Source organism: Crinia signifera, chromosome 19, assembly GCF_055691185.1.
Source record: "Crinia signifera chromosome 19, ASM5569118v1, whole genome shotgun sequence".
In the NCBI taxonomy this organism is placed as follows: domain Eukaryota; kingdom Metazoa; phylum Chordata; class Amphibia; order Anura; family Myobatrachidae; genus Crinia; species Crinia signifera.
Genome location: NC_139226.1, coordinates 93,781,452 through 93,808,780, shown reverse-complemented (window position 1 = coordinate 93,808,780; position 27,329 = coordinate 93,781,452). Strand labels below are relative to the sequence as shown.

Genomic DNA, 27,329 nt, shown 5'->3' with positions numbered 1-27,329 from the left:
TGTCCCACTGGGGGGGGGCACGACTCCTTCTTTATTATTGAACTCAATGCGTTTTAACTCTGTTAAGCTGGATTCTGGCAAAGGAGAAGAGACTACGGGATAAAAGTCGACCAGCAACTCAGACACGAACATATCAACAATGACAAAAAATGCCCGTGTCACTGGAAGAGCAGAGGCTGCGCCGACTGGTCGCTCGTCCTGGAGTGTTATCGTTACGGTAAAATCAATAGGTCTCACCTCCGAGCCAAGATCAGGGAGACTCACAGTTTACCTTCATAATACAATAAGACCTCTAGCTCATTTTATGGTTAACAAGTATTATATTTATGTTGACATACAGTGTTTGCTGAGGCATTAAAGGTCTCTTGCAAGATTCTGGAGACACAGAACGCCTCAATACAGAATAACTTCTACGAAACGCTACAGGATAATTTTTTGCTGTATACACAAAATATGAGGGGATACTAAGAACCATTCCGCAGTATACAGACTGGTCCATAATGGTTTGTTCAGGGATGCTTCATTCCCTAACCAAGATGGCCACCAACCTTGCATGGCGCCATCTTATCATGGTGTTAGAACACCACACTGGGAGATGGACAGCTTCCACTTAGCTCACAGAGACCCAGCTTGTTACTGCTAACCGCAATGCTATAGAGTCGCAGCATCCTGCATGGCTACCGAAGTACAGTCACCGGCTGCGGACCTGAATGAAGCATTGCGTACAGAGTCTAGGAGTACGGCTGTGCAAATCACATGGCTGGTCAATAAACAGTCTCACTGGTTAAGTTCTGGGTTCCGCTTGTTAAACCTGCTTTCTGCCATATAACTGCCACTTGTACACACATATTCCAACATACAGATTATACATCATTGCTGCAGTCATGCCAAAAAGGCCCCTCCTGGCACGCCAGGTCGCAGGAGAATCTTCAAGAATTTGGTGTCTTTATTGCTTCTTTTTTGCTAAAAAATACATCTAATGCTTGGTTCACACCAGAACGATTTGGCCTCAATTCTCCCAATTTCAATACAATCTCGACCGATTGTATGTAAATTGGGCATGTTTTGGCATGTTTAGATCCAGTTCCGATCCGAGGCGCGCCCTCGCTGGTCGTTTTACAAATTCCGACTGCAGCAGGTAGGATCTGCCAAAGATCCATTCAACTGGGTACAGATCATGACCGGATCGTATGCAGATCGTGAGCAGATCGTGTGCTCCAACAGATCGTGCAACCATCGTAAGATCGTCTTACTATCTGCTCACGATCATGATCGTTCTGGTGTGAACCCTACATTAGTCGCAATGCAATGTGACTAGGACTGTTACGCAGCAGCAGCCGCAGGCTTTCTCCAATACAAGTCCACTTCTGCTCCGTATACAGACTCAGTCGTGCACAGTATACAAAATTCAGGAGAGGAGACTCCCATGTAAGTGTGAAATGATTGCAGCAATATTGTGTTATTACAGTTTTGGAGACATACGTTACGGCGAAGCTTTGTTCTCACCTCGGTGAAAGCTGCACATCACAGTGTAAATAGAAGTTTGTTTGCAGGTCCTGTAATTATCAGGACTGTTATTCTTTTGTCTCCATGCAATTCTAGGCCTCAGCAGCCAAGGTAACCTCTCCGCAGCAAGTTTACCGTAGCAACCAGAACATCGCTGATCTGCTAGGGTGACCATAGGGTTTCAGTATGGTTCCCGGGAGCGGGGAGACATAATTCCCAGCCGCCTGCTGTTATACTGGCTATAATGGCCCATGCACATTAGACGATGTGTTTGTGTTCAGTGAACGATATTGCTGAACAATTTCCCTTGAACTCTCTGTGAACTACATAGCTGAAATTGATTAATCGCAATATCTGCATTGGAGCGAATAGGATAGCACCCTTACACCTACATCTCACTGAATGACTCCTGAATCCTACAAAGAATGAATAAATGCCCGTTGCAAAATAGCATTCACAGATCTATTCGCGAAACCCAGAACCATCGAACAGAACTTTCCATCAGAGCAAGTCTCTAGGTGCCCATACACTAGTGCGTTTTGAGCATTTTTCAAACAATTATGAAATGAAATGTGTCAAATCTCTCGTGGTTCAGCTCCAATTCGATCTGATGTGCAGTCCCGTGCGCACCGGATCAGAGCCGGAGATAGCAAGGCCTGCACTATAGATTTATCGGATCCCGCAAGCCTTGCTGGGATCGCATACGATACATTGTATGCAAAAGATGTATCGTATGCGATCCTGCCATCCGGGAAGCTGCCGGGCAGTTCAAAGGGGAATTGTTTGTGACTTCTCCCCTCTTAGGGCCTTATTCAGATCTGATTGCAGTACAAATTTGTTCGGAAAATGGGCAAAACCATGTGCACTGCAGGTGGGGCAGATGTAACATGTGCAGAGAGAGTTAGATTTGTGTGAGTTATTTTGTTTCTATGCAGGGTAAATACTGGCTGCATTATTTTTACACTGCAATTTAGATTTCAGTTTCAGCACACCCCACCCAAATTTAACTCTCTTTGCACAGGTTACATCTGCCCCACCTGCAGTGCACATGGTTTTGCCCATTTTCCAAACAAATTTGTACTGAGCTCAGATCTGAATAACGCCCGTAGTGTATGGGGAGGCCTTAAGGCTTCCACAAATCTACTAAGCAACCAGGCTGGAAGCGGGCATCGCTGACATCAGACACCCTCCCCAAAAATGCCTTGGCAGGCTTGCACTTTCACAAACACACCCAGAAAACATCAGGTTTCCACCCCTAAACACTGGCTTCCTGTCAATCAAACTGCGTCTGCTATGCAAACGTTATGCGTACGGATAGTTATTTGTAATTTGTGGACTGCAAATTCTCTAAATAGCGATCCATGCTGAATAAGGCCCTATTTCCGATAGCAACCAAAACTTTGTATGGATGCTTCTGCTTTAACATTCTTCTTCCTCAAAATAACGTGTTCCAATTATATTTATTAACAAATTAAAAATATAATAATAATTGATTATATAAAAAACATATTAATAATCACTCATTCACTGATGTACTTCATGGGCCTGATTCAGGTTTGCTTGCTAAGCTTTTTAGCAAATATATTCGCTAATTCAGCCCCTTCTGATCAAAGTTGAATTAGGCCCTATGGGGGTTATTTTGGTTCATTCTTTCTGACAAATTACTTCTTAGATGGACAAAACCATGTGCCCTGCAGGGGGGCAGATGTAAAATGTGCAGAGAGAATTAGATTTGGGTGAGTTATTTTGTTTCAGTGCATGGAAAATACTGACTGCTTTATTTTTACACTGCAATATAGATCTCACTTTGAAGTAAAACCCCACCCAAATCTAATTCTCTCCACACAAGTTACATCTACCCCACCTGCAGTGCACATGGTTTTGTCCATCTAAGAAGGAATTTGTCAGAAAGAGTGAACCAAAATAACCACCTATATCTCTAGGGATTTACTTGTATTTAAATAATGAACAGTCTCCAAAAAATCTATTATTTTACTGTGCCCATGGCTCTAAATGACCGCTACACCCAAGTGGTGGGCCTGCATTATATACAGGAGACTGTGTAACACCATCTTGGCAGCCCCCAGTAATGAAGTCTCCGTCACACAGGCCAGGGAGTAATGAAGCCACAGTCAGCAGCTTGGCTTGGTCTATAATTAGTATTCCACTCTCCACCTGATCCTTCTGTCTTATTTTTTGCCAAAATGAACAACAAAGCATGCACGGTGTTAGGAAGCAAAGTGGTGAGCCTGCGTCTTAATGCTGCAGGCTGGGGACACACAGACTTTACAGAAGAGAAAGGAGGACGAGAAATGGTCAAATGAGTCATTATTATACGTATGACACATTTACTTCTGCTGCAGTGAGAAAACACTACAGCTGAAATGCTCTCTCATATATATGTGTGTGTGTGTGTGTGTGTGTGTGCGCAAAACAAATATATGTACACTACCATTCAAAAGTTTGGGGTCACTTAGATATTTCCTTATTTTTGAAAGAAAAGCACTGGGTTTTTGTTAATTCAATATAACATTAAATTAATGCACTCTATACATTGTTAATGTGGTAAATGACCATACCAGCTGCAAATGTTTCATTTTTAAAACTAATAGCTGATTAGAAAAACCTTGAAAAATTATGTTAACACAGCTGAAAATGGGTTTGCTCATTAGAGAAGCTATGAAACTGGCCTGCTTTGAGCTAGTTGAGTATTTGGAGCATCACATTTGTGGGTTCGATTATACTCAAAATGGCCAGAAAATTAGAACTTCATGTGAAACTCGACAGTCTATTCTTGTTCTTAGAAATGAAGGCTATTCCAAGCGAGAAATTGTCAAGAAACTGAACATTTTCTACAATGGTGTGTACTACTCCCTTCAAATAACAGCACAAACAGGCTCCAACCAGAGTAGAAAGAGAAGTGGGAGGCTCCGGTGCACAACTGAGCAAGAAGACAAGTACATTAGAGTCTCTAGTTGAGAAATAAATGCCTCACATGTCCTCAACTGGCAGCTTCATTAAATGGAACCCCCAAATGGCACTATTGGTGGACAGGCAATAGGTCGACATGTGAAATGGTCAACATGGACTAGGTTGACATTGACAAAAGGTCGACACAAGAAAAAGGTTGACAATTGTCGACATTGGTGCTGTATTAGTGTACTGCTTCCCCTCGCCAAACTTCAGAACGTGAAGTAAGAACATTTATGTTTTAATGGAAAAAAATCATGAAAAACTTGTTTCGACCTTTTCCTTTGTCAACCATTAACATGTCGACATTTTATTGGTGTCAACATTTTGCTAGTGCATGTCGATCTTTTTCACATGTCAACATATTGGCTGTCGACCAATAGTGCTCAACCTAGAGGCTGTCAACCTATTTTGTCTGGATACCGATTTAAGAGATATTGGGGGAAATTTACTAAAGGAAATGTGTGAAAAATAGGTGTAAAAATAGGTGTATTTGTATCCAGAAATACACCTTTTTTTGACATTTACTATCCCGAAAATACGGCAATCGTATTGATGTGCTATCAATACGAATTGCCATATTTTCGGGATAGTAAATGTCAAAAATAAGTGTATTTCTGGATACAAATACACCTATTTTTACACCTATTTTTCACACATTTCTTTTAGTAAATTTCCCCCATTACGGCAACCCTAGTCATGGTAGAAGCTTTGCCCTTGTGCACACCAGACCGCCTGCAGTAAGCAAACTGAATGACACTGCAGAAAAACATTAGCTGCTTTACAGCTGATACCTGAGGACAATAACTAGAGGTACTTTATATAACAATGCATTGGAGGGCTGGCAATTATTACCTTATGTTACGTATAAGCAACAGGAACATAAAAATCAGACATGTTCACAATAATATGTGACTATTGGAATAACGTACAGATCGTCGCCATGAGCCGGCAGTTTATAGGATATCTCCCATCATGGTATGGGGATGGAAGCAGTCAACAGATGAATGATCCAATGTGCAAGAGAAAGTGTCCTATGAATTCACTAAAAAGCGCAGGATTCTAAAAAAATTTATTATTGTCTGAAATTTAAGATGGCAATGCACAGCTAGCAAAATCGTTGCCCTTTTAATTTCAGATACGAACACGATGAGGAGATCCAAGTTTTACAACCTAACCCTTCGTAAACAAGCCGCCACTAAGAGACACGAGGTACAAAATGGCTGCCCACACTGCACAGGTGACGGCTGCACTTTATAATGTTCTATAATGACTTGTCCAAACATGCCATTGTAAAAATTGGACGTGTGCCCCCCCCCTCCCCCCCCCCCCAAAAGACAATAAAAATACTGTTAAATAAAATTATTTACAGTCACGTCTATATTTGTCTGTGAATGTGTTCAGGCATTATAATAACGTGAGGTATAATCTATCAGAGAGTGCCAGGGAATATATGAGCGCATTTCATTCCCTTTTTGGAAAGCAACGCTCATCGAATTCTTAAAATTTAAACAAGAAGAAAAAAATGTATATAACATGTTTGCATTCGGCATCCGGCATGTCCGTACGGAGCCAGATCAGAGAGTGGGTTTCTTTCCGGAGTTACGAGGTAACGGCGGTGCCAGGTGTGCGTGTTCCAGCACAGACTATTATAGAATGACTGTACAACCCAATGTCAATCACAGCGAGTGCCAGCATAGCTCATGCTTGGACAAGGTCTTGCCTCTGTTGTGTTATTGACTATCAAAGCCTTCACACATTCAGCACCTTTTACAGTTCCAACGCTCGCATAATGCATATGGAGGTTCTGGTTCTGAATCAGGCGCTGCTGTGACTTTTGCCGGCCTTGCTTCTTGGTGTTCGGGTCTATTTACTAAGCCTTGGAGACTTATAAAGTGGAGAGAGATCAAGGGGGAAATTTACTAAAGGAAATTTGTAAAAAAATAGGTGTATTTGTATTCAGAAATACACATATTTTTGACATTTGCTATCCCGAAAATATGGCAATTCGTAGTCGTATTGATGTGCTATCAATACGAATACGAATTGCCGTATTTTCGGGATAGTAAATGTCAAAAATAAGTGTATTTCTGGATACAAATACACCTATTTTTTACAAATTTCCTTTAGTAAATTTCCCACAAAGTATCAATCAGCCAGCTCCTAACTGTTATTTTTCAAATACAGCCTTTAACATGGTAGCTGGGAGCTGATTGGCGGATATGTTATCTTTATCTACTTAGTGGGGAATTCAATCCCGGACGCTATTTCAGACAGGGGAAATAGTGTCCGTCACCTATCCAATGTTGCCATTTCAGACAGCTTTGAAGGCAGTTTCCGACAAAAACAAGGCAGATCCAACTTAAAACAAGTCGGATCTGTTTTTTTCGGATATGGCCGCGGATTTCTGTATTCACGGCCGATTTTCGAAATTCTGCAGCCGTTTTCGCCAAAGCTTGGACTTTCCGACACTCGACAGTCAGAGCAATGAATTCCGGCTGTCAAATTCCTGTCGAGTGGAACGTAAATGGACGGGATTCTGACATTCCGACAGTCGGAATCCGAGATTGTTGAATTCACGGCCCTTTTTCGACAGATTGAATACCCCCCTTAATCTCCTTTCAAGTCCAAGGTTTAGTAAATAGAACCCTAAATGTCTTTTTTTTCTACACATCAGTTTGGAATCATTTTAGTATAAGAGTGTCTGTTATATGTAATGCTGGGGCAGATGTATTAAGCCTGATGAAGAGATAAAGTTGAGATAAAGTGGAAGGAGATAATGCACCAGACAATCAGCTATGTCTTAAAAATGACAGCTAGGAGTTGATTGGCTGGTGTTTTTATTACCTTCTACTTTATCTCTTCACCAGGCTTAGTACATCTGCCCACTGTCTGTTAAGGTATTGGAAAGCTGAATATTTCCTCCATCATCATCATCGTCATCATTACTATTATATTATTAAAATAATATTTATTATTATTCTCTTAAAACATCAGTACTCTGAATTTTAAGAGATAAATCACTTATCACTCAAACAAGGTATTACAATAAAACTGGTTTGGTGATTACCCTGGGGTGCAGTATCTAATGCTGCTTTCAGACGGCAAAACTGGCTTTGACCAGGTATTTTTAAAACCTTTTTAAAACGGGTCTGCCAGCTAAAACCCCTTTCACCCCGCATGTCTTTAAACGGTATTTCAGTGCAGTTTTTGTCCTTAAACGGTATTTCACTGCAGTTTTTGTTCCTTCACAACACTGAACCCATTTTAACCCATAGAAAACAGTGAATGAAAAAAAAAAACGGGTCTAAAACGGGTAGGACCCTGTTTTATTACTGTTTAGAAATACCAGTTCAATAGAAGAGGTAAATTCACTCTGCACCTTTCAGACTGCACAAATTACCGTTTTAAAACGGTAAAAAAACAGCAAAATATTGGGTAAAAAGTGCGGTCTGAAAGGGGCATTAATCCAGTCACTAGTGCAAGCCAATGCACTTTACACACAATATTCAGAATGTGGCAAAGCATGTCTACAATACAACGGAAGGACGAACAGCGCCACCTGCAGACCAGTGTTCCCTATAACGTTTAAAAAAAACTATCTTGAAATTATAGTGTTAAATGCTTAATTAAAACTAAGCAACGCAAAACATTGTCAGGGTTACACTGAACATCAGATTCTCAATCGATTTCTCTTTAAACCCTTACATTTCCAAGATAACTAATTTTACAGGGTACAATGGCCTTAATATATTAATTTAACAGAAAATACATTATCGGCCAAATGTAATAGGATTTTTAAAGGGGCAATCACTTACACGGTACGGTTTTGCCTTGTAAATGATTGCTTTTAAAAAAAAACTTACATTAAAATTACACTTGGCTGATTGGCTTTTATGTTCCAGCAACATAGTAAATTCTATATATACTCATTTGTGCTATGTGGTTCATCTTAAACGCACCATTATCGACTCATTCATGTTCCTCATCTGATAGACGTCCATGTTGACCTCTGTACGACTGGAGACCTCAGAGTTGTTTGAATGACTCGACTGTGGCAAATCGAAATAGTTACTGTCCGGTTCCCTGATTGGAGAATAAAGTAAAAGTGGAGTTATTATTATTATTAATAATTTTATTTATATTTTTTAAAATAGGACTCAAGGCGCTTAACAGATAGAATTAATGTAATACAGTACAGGAACAATGAAGTACAAAACAGTTTTTCATAAACACACTTAAGGGAATTACGGTAATGCATGAGTAAACAGGAAAGTCTTGATTCTTGTTTTTGAAGGATTCTAGAGTGGGGGGCCTCTCGAACTGTGCGGGGAAGTGAGTTCCATAGAGTCGGAACCACATGGCTAAAAGCTCGATCCCCAGATGAATTACGGGAGATTCTAAGTACTGCTAAAAGTCCTTCCTCTACAGACCGCAGTAATCGGGTGGGACAGGATGGAATTAGAAGCTGCGTATACTATATAAGACATGATCTAAGATTATTAGAAGTCAATTAGGCATTCTGTCAACATATAAAGTGACGGGGGCATTTACACAAGCTTCAAACACTACAGGTGACTTCTAATATCTGTAATAATTTACAAGCAATACAAAGAGGAGTGAATCTTCACAGCGCTATTCCCAGGAATTATCCGACTTTTTTATTTAGAATGGAATGTTCCATCCAGGGTCTCCAAACCATGGTTTGGAGACCCTGGATGGAACATTCCATTCTAAATAAAAGAGTCGGATAGATCCTGGGAATAGCGCTGTGAAGATTCACTCCTCTTTGTATTGCTTGTTAATCTCTATCTACTATCCAACTACGCATGGAGTTGATTTTATATAGTGTGGCGAGCGCAGCGAGCCACCGTGCCCGAAGCGCGGCGACCGCAGCGAGCCCCGCAAGGGGACGCGGTCTCATAAGAAAAACGGGAGCCCAGATATTACATAAGTACCGAATAAATCTGCACAGAACAGGGGAATGTGAAGCAGCTAAATCGGAGCTCTGTTCTGCTTGAGCTCTGGACTGTCTCACATATTAGGGGGAGTTGTATCAAGACTTCAAAAGTCGGTAGGTAAAGAATTTTGCCCTTAGTAATTACAAATCAAATTAGTTGCTACGGGCAAATTCTTTACTGTTTTGCAGTTTATTGCACTATAACTATTGTTTTCAGATACAGCTATTTTTGGTCAATGGGTGATGAACAAGACTGCGCTATAGTAAACAGTGGGATGCAGTTGCGGCTCCTACCTCTTTTGGGGAGAGGGGCTGCCTCTGGCCTCAAGCACCCCCCTCCCCCTGTCACCGCCGCCATTGCCGGCATTGCCTTTTCCCGTCCCCGCCGCCTGTCCTATGATGTAATCATGGTCCCGGCGCCTGTACAATATAAGTTACAGGCACAGGGACCAGCACGTGCGCAGTACCGATATAGGTACGGCGCATGCGCATTTGCAGAAAGGCATCCCGGAGGGAGGTAACACCTCCCAATGAAATTATCATTGTGACTGGCAGGTCGGATTTCCAATAGGAGGTCACTGCCAGTCACAGTGAAGCCAATGCAGTCTCACAGACTGCATCTGGCTTCACTACAGTGGCGGATTTTACCTGGGGGGGGGTGGGGGGCTGGTGCGATGCCCTGAAATAACCCCTGTACTACTGTGTGATACAGATGTAGCAGGAATGAACCCCTAAACATGTTACATGGGTTCCACAAACATACCAATACACTGGACTGCAGTAGTGAACGCACAGCTAAATTGCACGCAAATCATTGCTTGAGATTACCTAGGGAACTAGAAGTACCAGCAGACTTTGCCAACCAGGGCTGAAAGCATCAGCTATCTAACATACCCAGGTCTTAACTTAACGACTCTCATTATATAGCGCCTCCATGACCAATCCTTTCACATATACTGTGTACTAATAGGAGAATTCATTGTAGAACATGATAGATTTATCAACGAGTGATAAAACCTGCTGTAAACCGTACAATAAATGGTGCTCCAGGCCTCATTTTTTTAAATGCAGGACAGTTGGGAGCTGGACATATGGCAGTTGAGAGCTGATTGGCTGGATCATCATTTATCATAGCTGCGATTCATCGCTCACAATGTGTTCTATCACTTGTTGATAAATGGGCCCCCTAGCTTGAAATTAACATTTGCAAACCCCAACAGTGAATGGCTTTGGCGATTTGCACACTCGCCGGGCCGTTTGCTGCAGGGAGGGAGGGCCGGGCGTGGATGGGGCTGGGCGTTCCCATGGGTACGTGGGCAGGCCAATGTCTGTTGGATGTCCTGTGATGTCAGCCGCCTGCCCCGTCTTCATCCTAGCGCTCCTAAATAAAAGTCAGTTGAGACTGACTTTTATTTGTGAAGGCAGAAATCATTCGATGGTCGGTGACCATCAAAGGATTTCTCCTGCTAGTAGAGGCATGTGAGGGGGTGTGTTCTCGTACACATCCTGTCACATGGTACCAAGGGGACTCGTCGGTGGAGGAGAGGGCGCGTATTCGGCCGGGCGGCGTCTTTGGCGCTTGGTACGCTGTGATGTTCGCAGCATATTGGGCCAATCTGAATTAGGGCCTTTATGCAGCCTATACTAAAGCAATGGACTACAACAAGGTGCTGAAACTCTATAGCTCTGGGGTAGCCAACTCCAGTCCTCGAGAGCTACCAACAGTGCACGTTTTCCAGGTCTCCTCACAGAATCAGAAGTGAAGTAATTAGCTCCAGCTGTGGATCATTTATAATGTGTCAGTCAGTAATGAAACCATCCTAAATCAATTTAACCCTTTGGAGTTAAAAGGGCCGATACCAATTGACTTTGTTTACATATCAAATAGTATATATTTGTGCAGAAATATCATCCAGAGTTGGGTTATACCAGAATACTAACAAAAGTTATTATTGGCTTTTGCCTTTATTGCATCCTATTGAGGCTTAATTTTATTGCGATATTGTGTCTTATGATTTTTTATGTAATTTTATTGTTTTTCTTCTCTTCTATATAATAAAAAATTTTTTATATGTATTTGATATTACAATTCAGATGTGTGGCGCTCTCTTTTGAGTTAGTAATATTATAGTATATTCCTATACATAAAGCTAACTGATTGTTAAACTCCCAACTAAATCTCCATTTTCAAGTGGCAATCTCCAGAATTGCCTTTGGGAGCAGCCATAATATTCTTTACATAGAAACCAACACAAATTGGTATAGAGACTAATTAGCGGAGCATAATTAGTGTCATTGCGCCCGATTGTTGTTCTTACAGTAATGAGTGCACCTGCGAGGTGAGCTGGAAAACGTGAACTGTTGGTAGCTCTCGAGGACTGGAGTTAGCTACCCCTGCTAAAGCTGGTTTTAACAGAATTATCTATATTTTTCACCTTAGGTAACTGTGAGAAATGCCCGGTACCCACAGAAGAAATACCAGCCTGTATCTAGATGTCCCAAGATCTAGATGTCTTCTACTCAGCCTTGACCCTAAATTAAGTGCGTCCACAAATCTATACACCCTGATGATACACCTACATGGAGTTAGGGGTAACAGGGAATCACATGGACCTGCATGCCAGACATGGTTTCATTCTTCTGGTCCCGAATAAGATACAAGTGTAATGTAGACTATACAGATGTGTCTACGTATATAGAGCCTCCTTTTGCTCTGTAGCGCTCTGTGCTTTCTTGCAACTTTTTTAGTGAGAATATATTCTACTTGAAAAACTGTGTGAATAGTACACACAGTTCTAATCTTCTGTTGATTAAAATGATATGCAACATGCCTATATTCAGTGTGCGTCCAGTGTGCAGGGTGCATATCATTTTAATCAGCAGAAACTGCTTGTGCTTACCTTTTCACTCCTTTTTAATGGAAACGTCAAACAAGATGCCGGAACGCTACAGAGTCACACGGAGTTCTCACATCGCGACTTGTTATGCAGAGAGGATAGATATATGTGGGCACATCTGTATTTATAATAGGGTTCAGTTTGATTTCCCGACATTCAAAATACAGAGGGTCAATATACCGACAACATCGGCAGTCAAAATACTGACATGTTTAAAATGCCGACATTCATTATGCCAACATGTTCAAAAAGCCGGCACTGTTAAAATGCTGACATTTAAAATGTCAACATGTCGAAAAGTCAGCATGCTGGTTTTTTTCCTTCATTTCGACATAGGCACCGTAAAAGTGTACTGCGTCTGCTCGCCAAGCTTTATTATACTAAGGAAAAATCATGAAAAACTCATGTTGACTTTTTGACATGTCCACATTTTAAATGTCGGCATGTTGACCGTTTTGACATTTTGACCATGTCGGCATAATAAATGTTGGTATTTTGAGCATGTTGGTCTGTCTGCCAATGGTTGTTCGTACTTTTGACCGTCTGTATTTTCACTGTCGGTAAATTGGCTGCATCCTGTTTAATACGGGGTATATGGTAGGGCTGTGGTCCAGTACTTCAATAGTAAGTTAAACCCACAATTGTACATATTAGACTGCGGAAAACCATGCTTTAACATCACCCCAGTCCTGTAATACTAAGGGGAATTTAGAACGACATAGAGCTGTGACTTACAGGGTATTCCAGAGGTGTTCAAATGTCGTCCCTTCATCAGCAGTGGAAGAATGGGACATCTTCACCGAGGGGGAGTCAGACAAAGGATAGATCACTCTGTGACCAGAACAGACAGGTATCAGTATTACATCAGAGAGCACAATCTCAACAATCTGCCCTACGTGGATTCTACTATACTGTGGGCAACAGCAGCGGCTCTGACATAGACATCAAGGTATTATTCTAGCAGACATATGACAGAGCGTGCTCTGGGAAGATGGTCACACACAGGGCAGATAGGTCACTACGCCAAAATGTACAGAACTTAGCTGGAACCATGGGTGACTAAACTGGACAAATATGACTACTAAATGCTGTTAATGCCACTGCTATCTGATGGTCTATGTATACCATATCGGCCTATATTCCAATAGCAACAGCTATACCGACGCATATAGTAACAACAGTAACAACCAACAAGCTCCTGTTCTTTTTGAAACCCAGCCTGTAACATGGCAGTTAGGAGCTGATTGGCTGGTAGGTTATCTCCATCCACTTGATCTCTCTCCGAGGCTACTGAGACCCCAAAGTGTCGAGAAATGAAGCATTAACCAGCTCCTCACTGTCATTTGTCAAACAGCCTATAACATGAGATTAATACTGAGCAACATGGCCAGCAGCGATGGAGAGGGCGTTCCGCAGCATGGCCTTCACTAGTGATGTCACGGAAGTTGTGACAGTGTGCAGCGGCATAGCGCGTACACACTAGACGTGTGCCCCATGTTCAATCCGCTGGAATGGATGACATCTCATCTAGTGTGTACACTTAGACAATTATGTCGACTAAGTTGACATAGGGACAAAAAAACGTGAAAACCCCATGACAATCTTTTGACTGTCGACCTTCCCATTGTCGACCTAATGCTTGTGTCGACCTTCGGACCCCATCGACCTTAGCCATGTCGACCTATTTCAGATTCCTCTGTCCTTTCTATCTGCCCGCTATCACATGGTTTAGTTTTATTACTGTGTTGCTCCCAGTTGCAAAGTGTAACAGAATATGGTGCCACAGTAATAATAGTGATGGGGATAATGAAGTGATGACATATTGGATTCCAAGGAAAGCCATTATCAATAACCACTACCACTACTTACACAGCTTCAGAAAAAAAAGTATTTTTATTTATAGGTATTATGGATTATGTTACCAATAGAAAATAAAGAAGTCAGACTCCGATATTAAAAATATTATAGTATTATAAATTATATTATCAGTAGAAAATAAATAATAATAAAAATAATAAAAAAAAAAGTGATAGCATATTGGATTGTAAGGAAAGTCATCTTCTATAAATTGGAAGTTAATAAGTTCCGTCACCATATAAAAGTAAAGGCGGCTTTCATACAAGTTACAAAAGCTACAGGTGACTTCTAATATCTGTAATAAATTATAGTTGGGGACCATTAAAAGTAAAGGCGGCTTTCATACAAGTTACAAAAGCTACAGGTGACTTCTAATATCTGTAATAAATTATAGTTGGGGACCATTATTCTTCCCAACAATACACTAATACACTTGTTTTCATGATTACTACTTAATTGATGACATCAGCATGCACTGATTATAGGAGATTACAGGGTACATTTACTAAAGCTTGTACATATGAAAATACGTGATGTTGCCCATAGAAACCATCAGATTCTCTACTGCATCCTAGAAAATTATAAACAGCATCTAATTGGTTGCTATGGGCAACATCACCACTTTTTATTTTTAGAAGCTTTCGTAAATTTATCCCAACATAACTACAGGTTGAGTATCCCTTATCCGAATATCCATTATCCAAATTATTCCGAAAACCATACATTCCTGAAAGGGAAAAAAATATATATTTTTTGTTTGTTAAAAACTTACTGGGGACAGCTGTAACAGCACTACTGAGGACATGATATGTAACTGGCACTACTGGGGACATCTATAACAGCACTACTGAGGACATGATATGTAACTGGCACTACTGGGGACATCTATAACAACACTACTGAGGACATGATATGTAACTGGCACTACTGGGGACATCTATAACAGCACTACTGAGGACATGATATGTAACTGGCACTACTGGAGACATCTATAACAGCACTACTGAGGACATGATATGTAACTGGCACTACTGGGGACATCTATAACAGCACTACTGAGGACATGATATGTAACCGGCACTACTGGGGACATCTATAACAGCACTGCTGAGGACATGATATGTAACTGGCACTACTGGGGACATGATATGTAACTGGCACTACTGGGGACATCTATAACAGCACTACTGAGGACATGATATGTAACTGGCACTACTGGGGACATCTATAAAAGCACTACTGAGGACATGATATGTAACTGGCACTACTGGGGACATCTATAACAGCACTACTGAGGACATGATATGTAACTGGCACTACTGGGGACATCTATAACAGCACTACTGAGGACATGATATGTAACTGGCACTACCGGGGACATATATAACAGCACTACTGAGGACATGATATGTAACTGGCACTACTGGGGACATATATAACAGCACTACTGAGAACATGATATGTAACTGGCACTACTGGGGACATATATAACAGCACTACTGAGAACATGATATGTAACTGGCACTATATATATGTGTCAGTATGTGTCAGTATAAGAAAATGATTGGTGGGCATTCAAAGTCAGTGCCTGATATAGTACACAAACTTTGTATCATGTTTTGAATCCTTGATTTTTGAACAAATAAAACATATTTGTGTGTATTTCATGTGTTCGATGTGTTTATACAGCCTAAATGCAAGATACTTCAATATACATAATTGAAATATTAAAATATACCGAAATACGGAATAATCCGTTATCCAAAATTCTTCTGGTCCCGAGAATTTTTGATAAGGGATACTCAACCTGTACTCATCCTTATATACAGATATTATTTGTAGGAGTTGATGCCTATAAAAGTATCACTTAAGTATGTAGTAGTTGGATCCTGGCCAGGTTTTACGGGGTTTGGGGGCCCTGTTATTGTTCACCAGGCAGAACTTTGATCCAAAGACCTGTTCTGGGACTTCCACTACATGCATTTGGATGAAAACTGTAATAATTGACTGAAATAACCAGTGGCAGTTTTTACCTATGGGCTGCAGGGCTGAGCAGAGAGGAAAGCTGGCAATTACAGTAACAATTACAGTTACATCCAACTCTTTGATAACTCCCTAACTTGAAGATTTAAACCTGATACTTCAACTAGTAATCAATAATAATATTTTTTTAAATACAACAATTATTATGCATGTCATCACAATTATTAATATTATTATTATAGATTCTCAAAAAACTGCTACTATCAATATAAAATAATAATAATGATAATAATAATAATAATAATAATAATAATAATCTAATGAACCTGAGATTTCTAAGCATCCCAGCATGGAACTTTGTTTATTTTTTTATTAGCCATCCATGGAGTGGTTAGTTGGCAGCAGTGCCTGCTGGGAAATCTCCCATGAGCGCGCAGTGATTAGGAGAGTGTGAGCATAGCTCTGCAGGAGTCAATTACATTAAAGTGCTGCCACTTCCATCCATGTTCTCCTGTTCTCAGCTCAGATATCGCTGAAGCCTCCAGAGGTCTTCAGCATGTGGAAGACTGAATCAGAAGTTGCGCTTCCCATCGTTATAATGTGCTAAGCTTGACAAGCCTGAACCCGTCTAGCGTTGGCCATAATATGTCACGTTATTGCCTTCCTATTCTACGCATAGAGCAGATGATAGTCTGCCAAGTAGGTTCTGATTGGAAAACTTCACAATGCACACGGAGATAGTGACTACAAGTCAGCACCCCACTGTGTGCACTGACAACGGCTACGTCTGGCCTCTAATGTCTAGAGACAAGCAATGCATATGTTACCATAGCTGTCAACTGTCTGATCCGGGGACACATCTAAGCTTTGAAGATGTGTCTCTAGATTTGTGGGTTCTAGTACTATTTGTCTTGTAACTTGTTCCTTATTTTTGTTTCTGGATATATTGACCATTACCCCTACCGCCCATGATATGTATTATTACAGAGGCATGCCTTGGAATTGTCCTAGAATGCCATTGTCATGTAGTTCCCCATGGCTGCACAGTGTTGGAATACTGAACCTTATTGATCACCTCCAACACAGTGACTGGACAACACAAAAAAATCCCTTACTGCTGCCTTCATTTCCCAGTCCCAAAACAGCAAGTCAGAGGGTTACCGGCTTACACTACAATCCAGGACCCATCTGTTATTCCCCTTACTCGATTCTGTTTATAGGGCGTAATAAAAGTATTATGGCCATAGTCATGGCCAGTGGTCAGGTCATGTAGTGCCCTATGTCTGTATAGGGTGTAATAGATGTATTATGGTCAGTGGTCAGGACATGTTGGGGTGTAGTGTCCTATGTCTGTATAGGGTGTAATAGATGTATTATGGTCAGTGGTCAGGACATGTTGGGGTGTAGTGTCCTATGTCTGTATAGGGTGTAATATATGTATTATGGGCAGTGGTCAGGTCATGTTGGGGTGTAGTGTCCTATGTCTGTATAAGGTGTAATAGATGTATTATAGCCAGTGGTCAGGACATGTTGGGGGTGTAGTGTCCTATGTCTGTATAGGGTGTAATAAATGTATTATGGCCAGTGGTCAGGACATGTTGGGGTGTAGTGTCCTATGTCTGTATAGGGTGTAATAGATGTATTATGGTCAGTGGTCAGGACATGTTGGGGTGTAGTGTCCTATGTCTGTATAGGGTGTAATAGATGTATTATGGTCAGTGGTCAGGACATGTTGGGGTGTAGTGTCCTATGTCTGTATAGGGTATAATATATGTATTATGGCCAGTGGTCAGGACATGTTGGGGTGTAGTGTCATATGTCTGTATAGGGTGTAATGTATTATGGGCAGTAGTCAGGCCATGTTGGGGTGTAGTGTCCTATGTCTGTATAGGGTGTAATAGATGTATTATGGGCAGTGGTCAGGACATGTTGGGGTGTAGTGTCCTATGTCTGTATAGGGTATAATATATGTATTATGGCCAGTGGTCAGGACATGTTCTCTTCGTTCTGGTACAGGTTGACTGTAGTTTTATTTGTTCAAAAAAATCTTCTTCCAGAACTGGGGCTGTCTTTATTGAGTTGATCTGTCCTTTCCAATTATTAAGTTTATGAATGGTCTACACTGGAGTTGAGCCTTCGTTATGGTAGACTTGGCTAATGGTATAGAGAGTTTCTCATTGGCTGAATGTTGTGAATGGGTTTTTTCTTTACCATGGAAAGGATCCTGCGATCACCCCCCACTGTAGTTTTCATTGGGCGTCCAAGTTTTTTATGTTGCCAAGCTCACCAGTGCGTTTTCCCCCCTTTTTTCCCCCCAGAATGTACCAAACTGTTAATTTTGGCCAGTTCTAAGGCTCTTGGATTTTATTTTGTTATTGGATCCTAATGTCCATTTGCATTGAGAGCTCCAACTTCCAAATACCACACTTGGGATCAACTCTGGAACTTTTTGCCAACTCAGTAGAAAAAAATAAGGTATAGCCCAGACCTGTCCATGACACAGCTTTTAAATGAATTGTCCAATTACTTTGGTCCTGTGAAAAGGAGGGGGCCGCATATTAAACATCTGTAATCCCCACACTCTTCCTCCGATTTGCATGTGTATACCATTCAAATGAAAGCGGATAGGGATAATGGGCCTTATTCTAGTTCACTCTTTCTGACAAAATCCTTCTTAGATGGACAAAACCATGTGCACTGCAGGTGGGGCAGATGTTACTTGTGAAGAGAGAATTAGATTAGGGCGGGGTTTTACTTCAAAGTGAGATCTATATTGCAGTGTAAAAATAAAGCAGCCAGTATTTTCCCTGCACAGAAACAAAATTACTCACCCAAATCTAATTCTCTCTGCACATTTTGCATCTACCCCCTGCAGTGCACATGGTTTTGTCCATCTAAGAAGGATTTTGTCAGAAAGAGTGAACTAGAATAAGGCCCCATGTAACTTGAATATGTTTTGGTAAACAGCTTAAAGAAAAATATTAGTGTCCATATAGGCAGCTAACTGTATGACAGAGATAGTGTAACGTTTCTTATTGCAGAAAACAATATAGTCATTTTATTATTGCATTATAGCCGCATGCGTCATTGGTTTTGCTTCCTGAGCGTCATAGTTCAGTAGAAACATTTGCAAAAAACAAAATACGATAGTTTAAACACGTTACTGGCATTAAAAATAGGTATTTCATTTCAATTGATCATTGAACCGGCACAAAAACTGTCTTTGTACTCTGCTGCCACCATCAGGCCTTCTTCATTATGGCAATTATTGTCACTGATACTACTAAAATATGCATCGAATAATGAAAAGAAAGGTGCAGAATTGACCAATTAACCAATTAACAACTCAAAAATTAACCAATTAACACTCAAACATTAACAACTGTGGCCAAATGTAAAAGGGTGCGAAATTTTGGACCAAGCCAGAAATCACTTACAATTTTTTAGTAATAGAATTGTGCAATTTTTTTTTTAGTAACGGGAGTGGGTGGTTTTTGGGTTAAATTGAAAAGAAAGGTGGAAAAACACTGTTCCGGAACCCCGCACTTGAAAAGACGCATCTGTTGTATAGTCAGATGTGGCTCTTCCCAGAGACTGAGGGAACTCCAGGGATCTCAGTTACTGTGTCTGCCCTCAACCAATCAGGACTGAGCTCCAGAGGAGTTCCCCCACCTGATTGGATTGTAGCCATCTCAATTGAGACAGCTATATCTAATCAGGGCTAATCAGGTTGCACAATTAAGGTGTGTACATACTGTATGATTTTTGCTATCGATTTTGACTATATAGTCAACATAGATAGCAAGTAAGTAAAAATCCCACTGTGTTTAGCTGCATCTGATGCCAATATGATGCCAATTCGTGGCCCTGCGGCATTGGTATTGCAAGTAGAAATACACAATACAATCAATTTATACTATCTGGTAAAGAGGGCCATGCAGCTCAATGCAGCATGGCCAGGGCTAGATTATAGGTGAGGCGACAGGGGCGGTTGTCCCAGAACCCCCACACATTGGTCTAACAATAGCCCCTGCAGACCCTGCAGGGGCTTGGAGGCACCGGATAGTTTGTCGGTTCTGGGGGTCTGCGGAGGCTTTTGGTGACACTGCCAGCACTGGGTACCTGGTTTTACCTCTGTTCCGCCTATGTCTGCTGATGGGGTCCTGTTGCGACTGCCAGCATGAAAAAGTCCTTCCCAAAAAGGCCGCCGAATCCTCTAGCACTCACTGAGAGTGACATTTTTATTGCTGGCAAGACCACATCGGCAGTGGTGGATGGAGGCAGGAGGGAGGAGGAAATCCCAGGGAATGAGCAGGTACCAGTGGCCATCTGACCCAACTGACCCTGGAGGACAGAGACCAAATAACTGGGGGACAAGCTTGTTTTCCAGGGCCCCACAAACCATAATCCGGCCTTAGCATGACCCCCTCAGCCCCCACGTGCTATCATTTGTCGCAGGACTGCCAATACCAGCATCTTGCAGGGTCCTCACGCCCGACGTTCACCATGTGTACACAGCATAAGAGTGACATACAGAATTTGTTATATTACTGTCACTAAGGGAATGCGACTTCTATGACCCTTTGGGGGCTGCAACCGACCTTTTTTGTGGGAAGGTCAAAAAGACAATGCAGGTGTGTCTGGACGGCTCGGGTTGGAGGGGGGTTTGAGGGCGCAACGGCTATGGACAACAAAAGCAGTCACTGTGATCCTAAACATGGCCAATGCTGCGCAGCCAGGGGGCAGCCGGTGCTTGCCCTCTAGCGAAATGCCCACAAAATTTTGCGGGACAGGACCTCGCATGCGGTGAAGCCTTGCCCTGTGCAGGGTGCCACCCTGCAGCCTGCTGCCGCGGGTTGCCGAGCTAAAGCAAGTCCATAGTTCTGTGCTTGGCTACATTGCCCTCAATTCTTGCAGAGGTAGGACATTGCCAGCATCATGCATTGCTCGTTTCTCCTTGGAATATTTACTAAAGTATGAGTGGTCCAGAATATACGTGATCAGGATAGAGGACCAGATGCACTAAGCTTCAAAAGTGATTAAATGGAAGAGCGATAAACAGCCAGCCAATCAGCTCCTGCCTGACATTTTTCAAACACAATCTGTGACATGGCAGGTAGGAGCTGATAGTTTATCACTCTCTTATTTATCACTGTTGAAGCTTAGTGCATCTGGCCCAGGGGCAGAGACAATGCAATCTGCCATTAGGTCGAAGTGCAGTATTAGCCGAGGTTACAGTTATATCTCCTGAGATATAACTGTAATGTGATAGCCATAACCTATAAGCATTACTGTTGCATAACTCCCAACTTTATTCCTTCCCGAGGAGGGACACCAATATGTGCTCTGAAGGCGCGCCGAAAATTAAAGGGATGTGGCCACGCCCCCATTTTTTATGCTGTTGGGGCATAGCCAGCAGCTCCATGAGCTGCCGGCTGTGCCCCCAGCCCCTCCATCTGCAGGAATAGACGCTGTGCACAGCGTCTACTCAGGGTGGCGGGGGGACTCCCAACTGACCCCTGCCGGCTGCGGGAGGAATGCGGGAAAGTCCCAAAAACCTGGTTGTTCCCGCGATAAGTGGGACAGTAGGGAGGTACGCTGTTGTGTGATGGCCCACAGCTGGTTAGGGGAGGACGGAACATCAGTGCAGTGCGATAAACAAGGATGCTGCATGATAACTGTGAGACAAGCAGGTAACTCAGCATCATTAAATTCATCCATAAAATGAGACCACATTTGTGGCAATGTCAGTGCTGACGGAATAATGTCATGTACTCGTAATTCCTTCTTATCAGCAATCAATAAGACAGTAAAGGTTGACAAACGTGCGTCAATTTCAATGGCAGCTAAGCACGTTGTGCTGGCAGACGACCCCAGCCATGCCACTGCAGATGAAGTCATATTCAATAATCAATATTCAGAAAGTGTGTGTGGGTCAAATGCAGATGATATTGCAGAATCCTTAATACGCACATACGCAGTTATAAATTAGCTGGTGGTGACGCGCGAGAGACTACAAAGGACATTGTGTTGATCCCACCAACTGGTAACCGCAGACTGCGTAATAGCCCGTTCCTCGCTCAAATACATAAGCACAAGCTTTGGTGCAACTGCAAATCATTTTAATATAAATCAACATACTCAATATAATAGTTATGTTTGTTTTTTTACTTATAAAGCAGATTTCTAACTCATATATTTGAGGTCTGAATTGCAAACATAAAAGAATCGCAGATTTACCCCCCAGAGTGCCAACATCTCTGAGAGATGTGCAAAATATCCGTTAAAAACACCAGCGTTGCTCACATTTGTTATATAAATTCAAATAAAAAAATGTTGTGTTATATATGTTGTACAGTAGATTCCCTATATAAGATAAACATTACGGGTGAGATTTAATAGGATGAGAGATTCAGAAAGTGAGAGATTTGGTAAGAAATCTCCATTATTATTTTTTAAATGGCAATCATGTGCACTGCAAAACCAAACTGGTTTTGCAGTGTAAATGATTGCCGCTTTAAAAAAAACTGGAGATTTCTTACCAAATCTCTCACTTTCTGAATCTCTCATCCTATTAAATTTTACCTTACATGTTTTATGATGAATTCAAATGTTTGCTTGGCAATTTTCAAACCAATTTTGACAAATTCAAAGGGTTAAACAGTAAAAGCAAAAACAAAACACCTTTCCTATCTCCAGTTAATATTTATCACAAAACAAACAAAGGGCCAGCTTCACAAAAGGATAAAGTATAGTTATAAACTACCAGCTAATCAGCTTATAGCTGCTGTGCTACAGGCTGTGTTTGAGAAATGAGTTAGAAGTTTATGGGCTGGTAGTTTCACTTTTTGAAGCTTTGTATATCTGGCCCAAAGACAGATGTCTGTGGCACTGAGAATTCTATCTTTATAGCAAGTGACCTCCTGAAAATGTACCACGGGCAGGGCTGGCGCCACCACTGGAGGGCGGCAGTGTGCAGCGGGGACTGGAGCAGAGAGCTGAGTGGCACCGGCGGCCACGATTCCCCCCTGCCCCCCTCAGGAAATGCCGCCGCATCACATACTACATCGCCCAAGTCCCCCCCTCTGCCCCGGAACGCCGCAATCACCGGCACCCACCTTCCGGTTACAGCGGCCGGGGGCGGGTGAGCACCGGCTCTGACCACGGGCTGAATTCGCTACCCCTTCCGATGTTTGGGATTTGCGCATGAGCTAATATGAGCATTTGAATAACCCTGGAGCAAAAGCCTTCTGCATTTGCTCCAGAATGGTCGGGCAGGGGATGGATGTATAGGAATGCCCAGCATTTTTTGAGCGCACCATTGCCATTGGTGCAGCGGGTGCAAGGCACCGGGCCCTTGAAGATTTAGGAGCCCACTGCTGCCTCTGTCACCCTCTTACTGTCATCCACTGTTATATACTATGACTCTTTGTTTGTCCATGTCACCCACTGCTGTGTTGCATATTGTGAACTTGGTTTGGGGTGTGCACCACCCACAACTTCCGCCATTGGATGGGGGTGGTGAGCCCAAGTGCTCACTCTAACCCAAGTCAGGGTTGCTTACTTTTAAAGTCTCCTCTCCAAGAGAAGCCTGGAGAGGAGACTGTTAGCAGTACTTTGGGGGGCGGGGCATGATGTAGACATCATTAAGCCCCACCCTCCAGTACTGCACATCCAGCAATTTGCGGGTCTTTGGGGAGGGGTGGGGCTAAATGATGCAATTTGCATCTTTAGCCCCACCCCTTAATCAAAAGCCGCAAATCGCAGGAAATCAATGTTGCCGCGGCGGAGTTGCGGGGGCCAGCCGGTACCCGAGAGGGTTGCCCACTTTTTCTTTTCAGGAGGGGGACCCAGTTTTTGGAAGCCTCCCAGCCATTCCAGGAGGGTAGGCAACCCTGACAAAAGTTCACAATATGAAACACGACAGTGGGTGACAGGGAGAGAGAGGCAAAGCGTTGTAGGGAAAACAGTGGATGACAGGAAGAGGGTGACGGGGGCAGCAGTGGGCCCCCAATTCTGTCAGCGTCTTCCCCTACAGTGATGAAAACGGTCCCATTCTCTTGTTCTGGTTGTGTGAGGGGATACTGGCTTGCTGGCTAGTTGTGGAGGTTAATCAAAGCAGTACAGTCACATGATCCTTTACTTTCATTATGAACCATTAATGATGCACTATTTTGAAAGTCTTCCACATCTGACAGACAATAAATAATAACTTTCCTCTTACCTTACAAGTGTCTGAAAGCATTTGCTTTGGCCGTATGTGGCATACTAAGGATCTCATCTGTTATTGTATATATCATGGAAGGCAGCATTCTACAGGATATGTGTCACAGATCACATCACGTGTGTCATTCATTGTGAGATGAAACCAAACCTCTCGTCGGACGGCCTGTGCCCACGTTAAACGTTTTTAAAATACGACATAGAAGACAGCATACGCTCTATACAAGAATGGCACACACCGGCTAATGTAATAGAGACATAAGTACAACGGTTCAAAATGAGAGGCCCATTCTGCTAAGTGGGTACGTGAGGAATAATACAACATTATACTTGTAATAATCTGCTACTTAACCCCCCTAGAGGGACTCGCATTCCATCACACAGCACACTGGCTGCCAGAGGTTAATACTTTTCACGTACTCACTGTCAGCATTAAATACACAAAAAACAATATTAATAGAAGTACACACATAACATGAAGTGTAAACGGCACTTGGACTGGGCATACGTGTAGATCTGGCATGAGTTTTGGGAACTTCCCGGACGTTCCGGGAGGGTAGGTAAGTATGAGCAATGGGCATGGAGTTCCTCTGCCATGGTCGGGCAAAGGCAACAGTAACATCTCTAAATTGCCTCACACCCCATAATAATAATACTAATAATAATAATAATATGTAAATCGCTCTTTGTACAAGGAACTTGTATTTTATTAAACTAAAAACACACAGAAATAATAAAAAACAGAAACCTGGGGCTAAATTAACTAAGAGCGGAGTTATATTGAAGATGCGATGTTGCCCATAGCAACCAATCAGACTGTGCTTCTTATTTATTTAGCACTTTCTAGAAGATAATAGATAGAATCTGATTGGTTGGTCTCCCTTCTTAGTAAATCTACCCCCTACAGAGCACAATAAGCATATTGCAGAGTCGGTGTAGACATTTTCGTTAATAATTTCTAGGGGTCATCTATTCCACCAATTAAAGGTACCGGATGAGGCAGCCATCTTGGTTGCACTAAATAGGATTACACTGGGTGGAATAAATGACAATATAATAGGTAGGAGTAGGGTCCCACCATAAACTGTCAGCTCCATGTATTTTGCACCCCAAACACAAATGTATTAGGTGAGGCAGCCATGTTGGGCGCACTACAGAGGTTGCACTGTGGGGAAACGCTGATATGCGTACAGTGAGTGTTGGGATGCACAATGCTTGATGCCTCCTCAGGTTCTATATGACATTCTATAGGTTAGTCGCTGCATGGGAGAAGCCTAGACAGACTACAGAGATAATGCTGAGATCATCTACCTCATACAAAATACGGTACTTGTTTCCTAGCACGGTGCCCACGATTTTGATCTTACTGCATCTTATACATCTCATCGCATTGCATACAATATAGTGGCATGCGATGCATGCGATGCATGCAATGCGATTTTTAATTGTACAAGCACCCAGATGGGTGCTTACAATGTTAAATGCACCCCCATTGTCAACGCCACCCCTACTATCAACGCCAACCCGAAGCATAGCGAGCCCGCGAGGGGCGGCGGTACGCGTCCTCCGACCTTTTCATACCCCCACTATCCACGTCGGGGTGGAGTTGATTTTAGATAGTGTGGCGAGTGCATCCACACACCGCAAGGGGACGTGGATGACTTAACATGTATTCCGCGTCCCCTTGAGGGGCTCGCTGCGCTCGCCACGCTTCAGGCTCGGTGGCTTGCTGCGCTCGACACACTATCTAGGTTCAACTCCATGCCGATGTGGATAGTGGGGGTATGAAAAGGTCAGAGGACGTGTACCACCGACCCTCGCGGGTTCGCTGCACTCGCCACGCTTCAGGTTGGCGTTGATAGTGGGGGTAGCGTGGGCAATTGGGGTGCATTTAACATTGCAAGCACCCATCAGGGTTGTACAATTAAAAATCGTATCGCATCGCATGCTATTTGCTGGCATGCGATGCTGTGCGATATTTAATTGTACAATCCAGGTCATTTACCCGATTAAAGCATTGCATACCATCGCATACCTTATGTAATGGTATGCGATGGGCACCATGCTAGGAAACAAGTACCCAAAATACATATATTAATCATACGCAATCTGAACAGTCTACGACATCAGAAGAACATTCCGGTTGCAATCTTTTCGGATTATTTGTTACCTTCGCTCCACAATTATTTTTTGCTGACATTTTTTAAAATATGTGCTCATAACCATGATTTTTTACTGGCACTTTACATGCGATATGATAGGGGGTAAAAGTGAATGGCGGTGAAATACCCCAAAGAGAGAAGCGATTTGCAGACTGAGCATTAAGGTGAGTGCTTTGTCAATACTCAAAATAACACAAAATTGACCTTCTCAAAAATAAACAAAAATGTCATTCCGTTTCCCACCAATAAACATCAAGCAAAAACCTTAAGAATAAAAATCTATGCCTTTAAGAGAAAAAAAAATGCTAAACGCGAAAGTCACAATTACAGTAGACGCCTTAAAATGTCACCTTTTCCAACAGCGGGACATGCGAAATTTAACCTTAAAATGGCGCAGAGCGACTGAAGAACGGAAACACATTTTAAAATGGAAAAACTTCCCCCCCACCCAGTTCTGCTGACCGTATCAGATCCTCATCTGGACAGACGTCCGTTTCGTCATGACAACAACCAACTAAAGAATGATATTCCGTAATGAAAATGGGAATCTCTTGCAGAGAAGCTACAGACGCCGTTTATTTATTGAATGAATAAAAAATGTTATCTTCAAGTTTCAGTTTAATTGAGAGAGAGAGCAGGCGTGCACACCAGTGTGGTCATAAGGGGCGAGAACATCATTGACCATGTGACCTCATTCATTCTACAGAAGTATTTCTTATTAAGGTCGTCCTAAAAGTTCTCTCTTTCCACTATCAAAGTGACAAACACAAT

The 27,329-nt window shown here is 42.3% G+C and overlaps 1 protein-coding gene across 2 annotated transcripts in view; it reads right to left on the bottom strand.

Moving 5' to 3' along the window:
* Window positions 1-27,329, bottom strand: part of TP73 (tumor protein p73) — a 137,171-nt gene that overhangs the window by 82,640 nt on the left and 27,202 nt on the right. For both annotated transcript variants that reach the window (XM_083162936.1, XM_083162937.1), the window contains exons 2-3: window positions 13,069-13,164; window positions 8,439-8,562 (exon numbers count right to left, since the gene is read on the bottom strand). In XM_083162936.1, coding sequence (XP_083019062.1) covers window positions 8,439-8,562; window positions 13,069-13,164 — 220 coding nt within the window. The remainder of the gene's footprint in view (window positions 1-8,438; window positions 8,563-13,068; window positions 13,165-27,329) is intronic.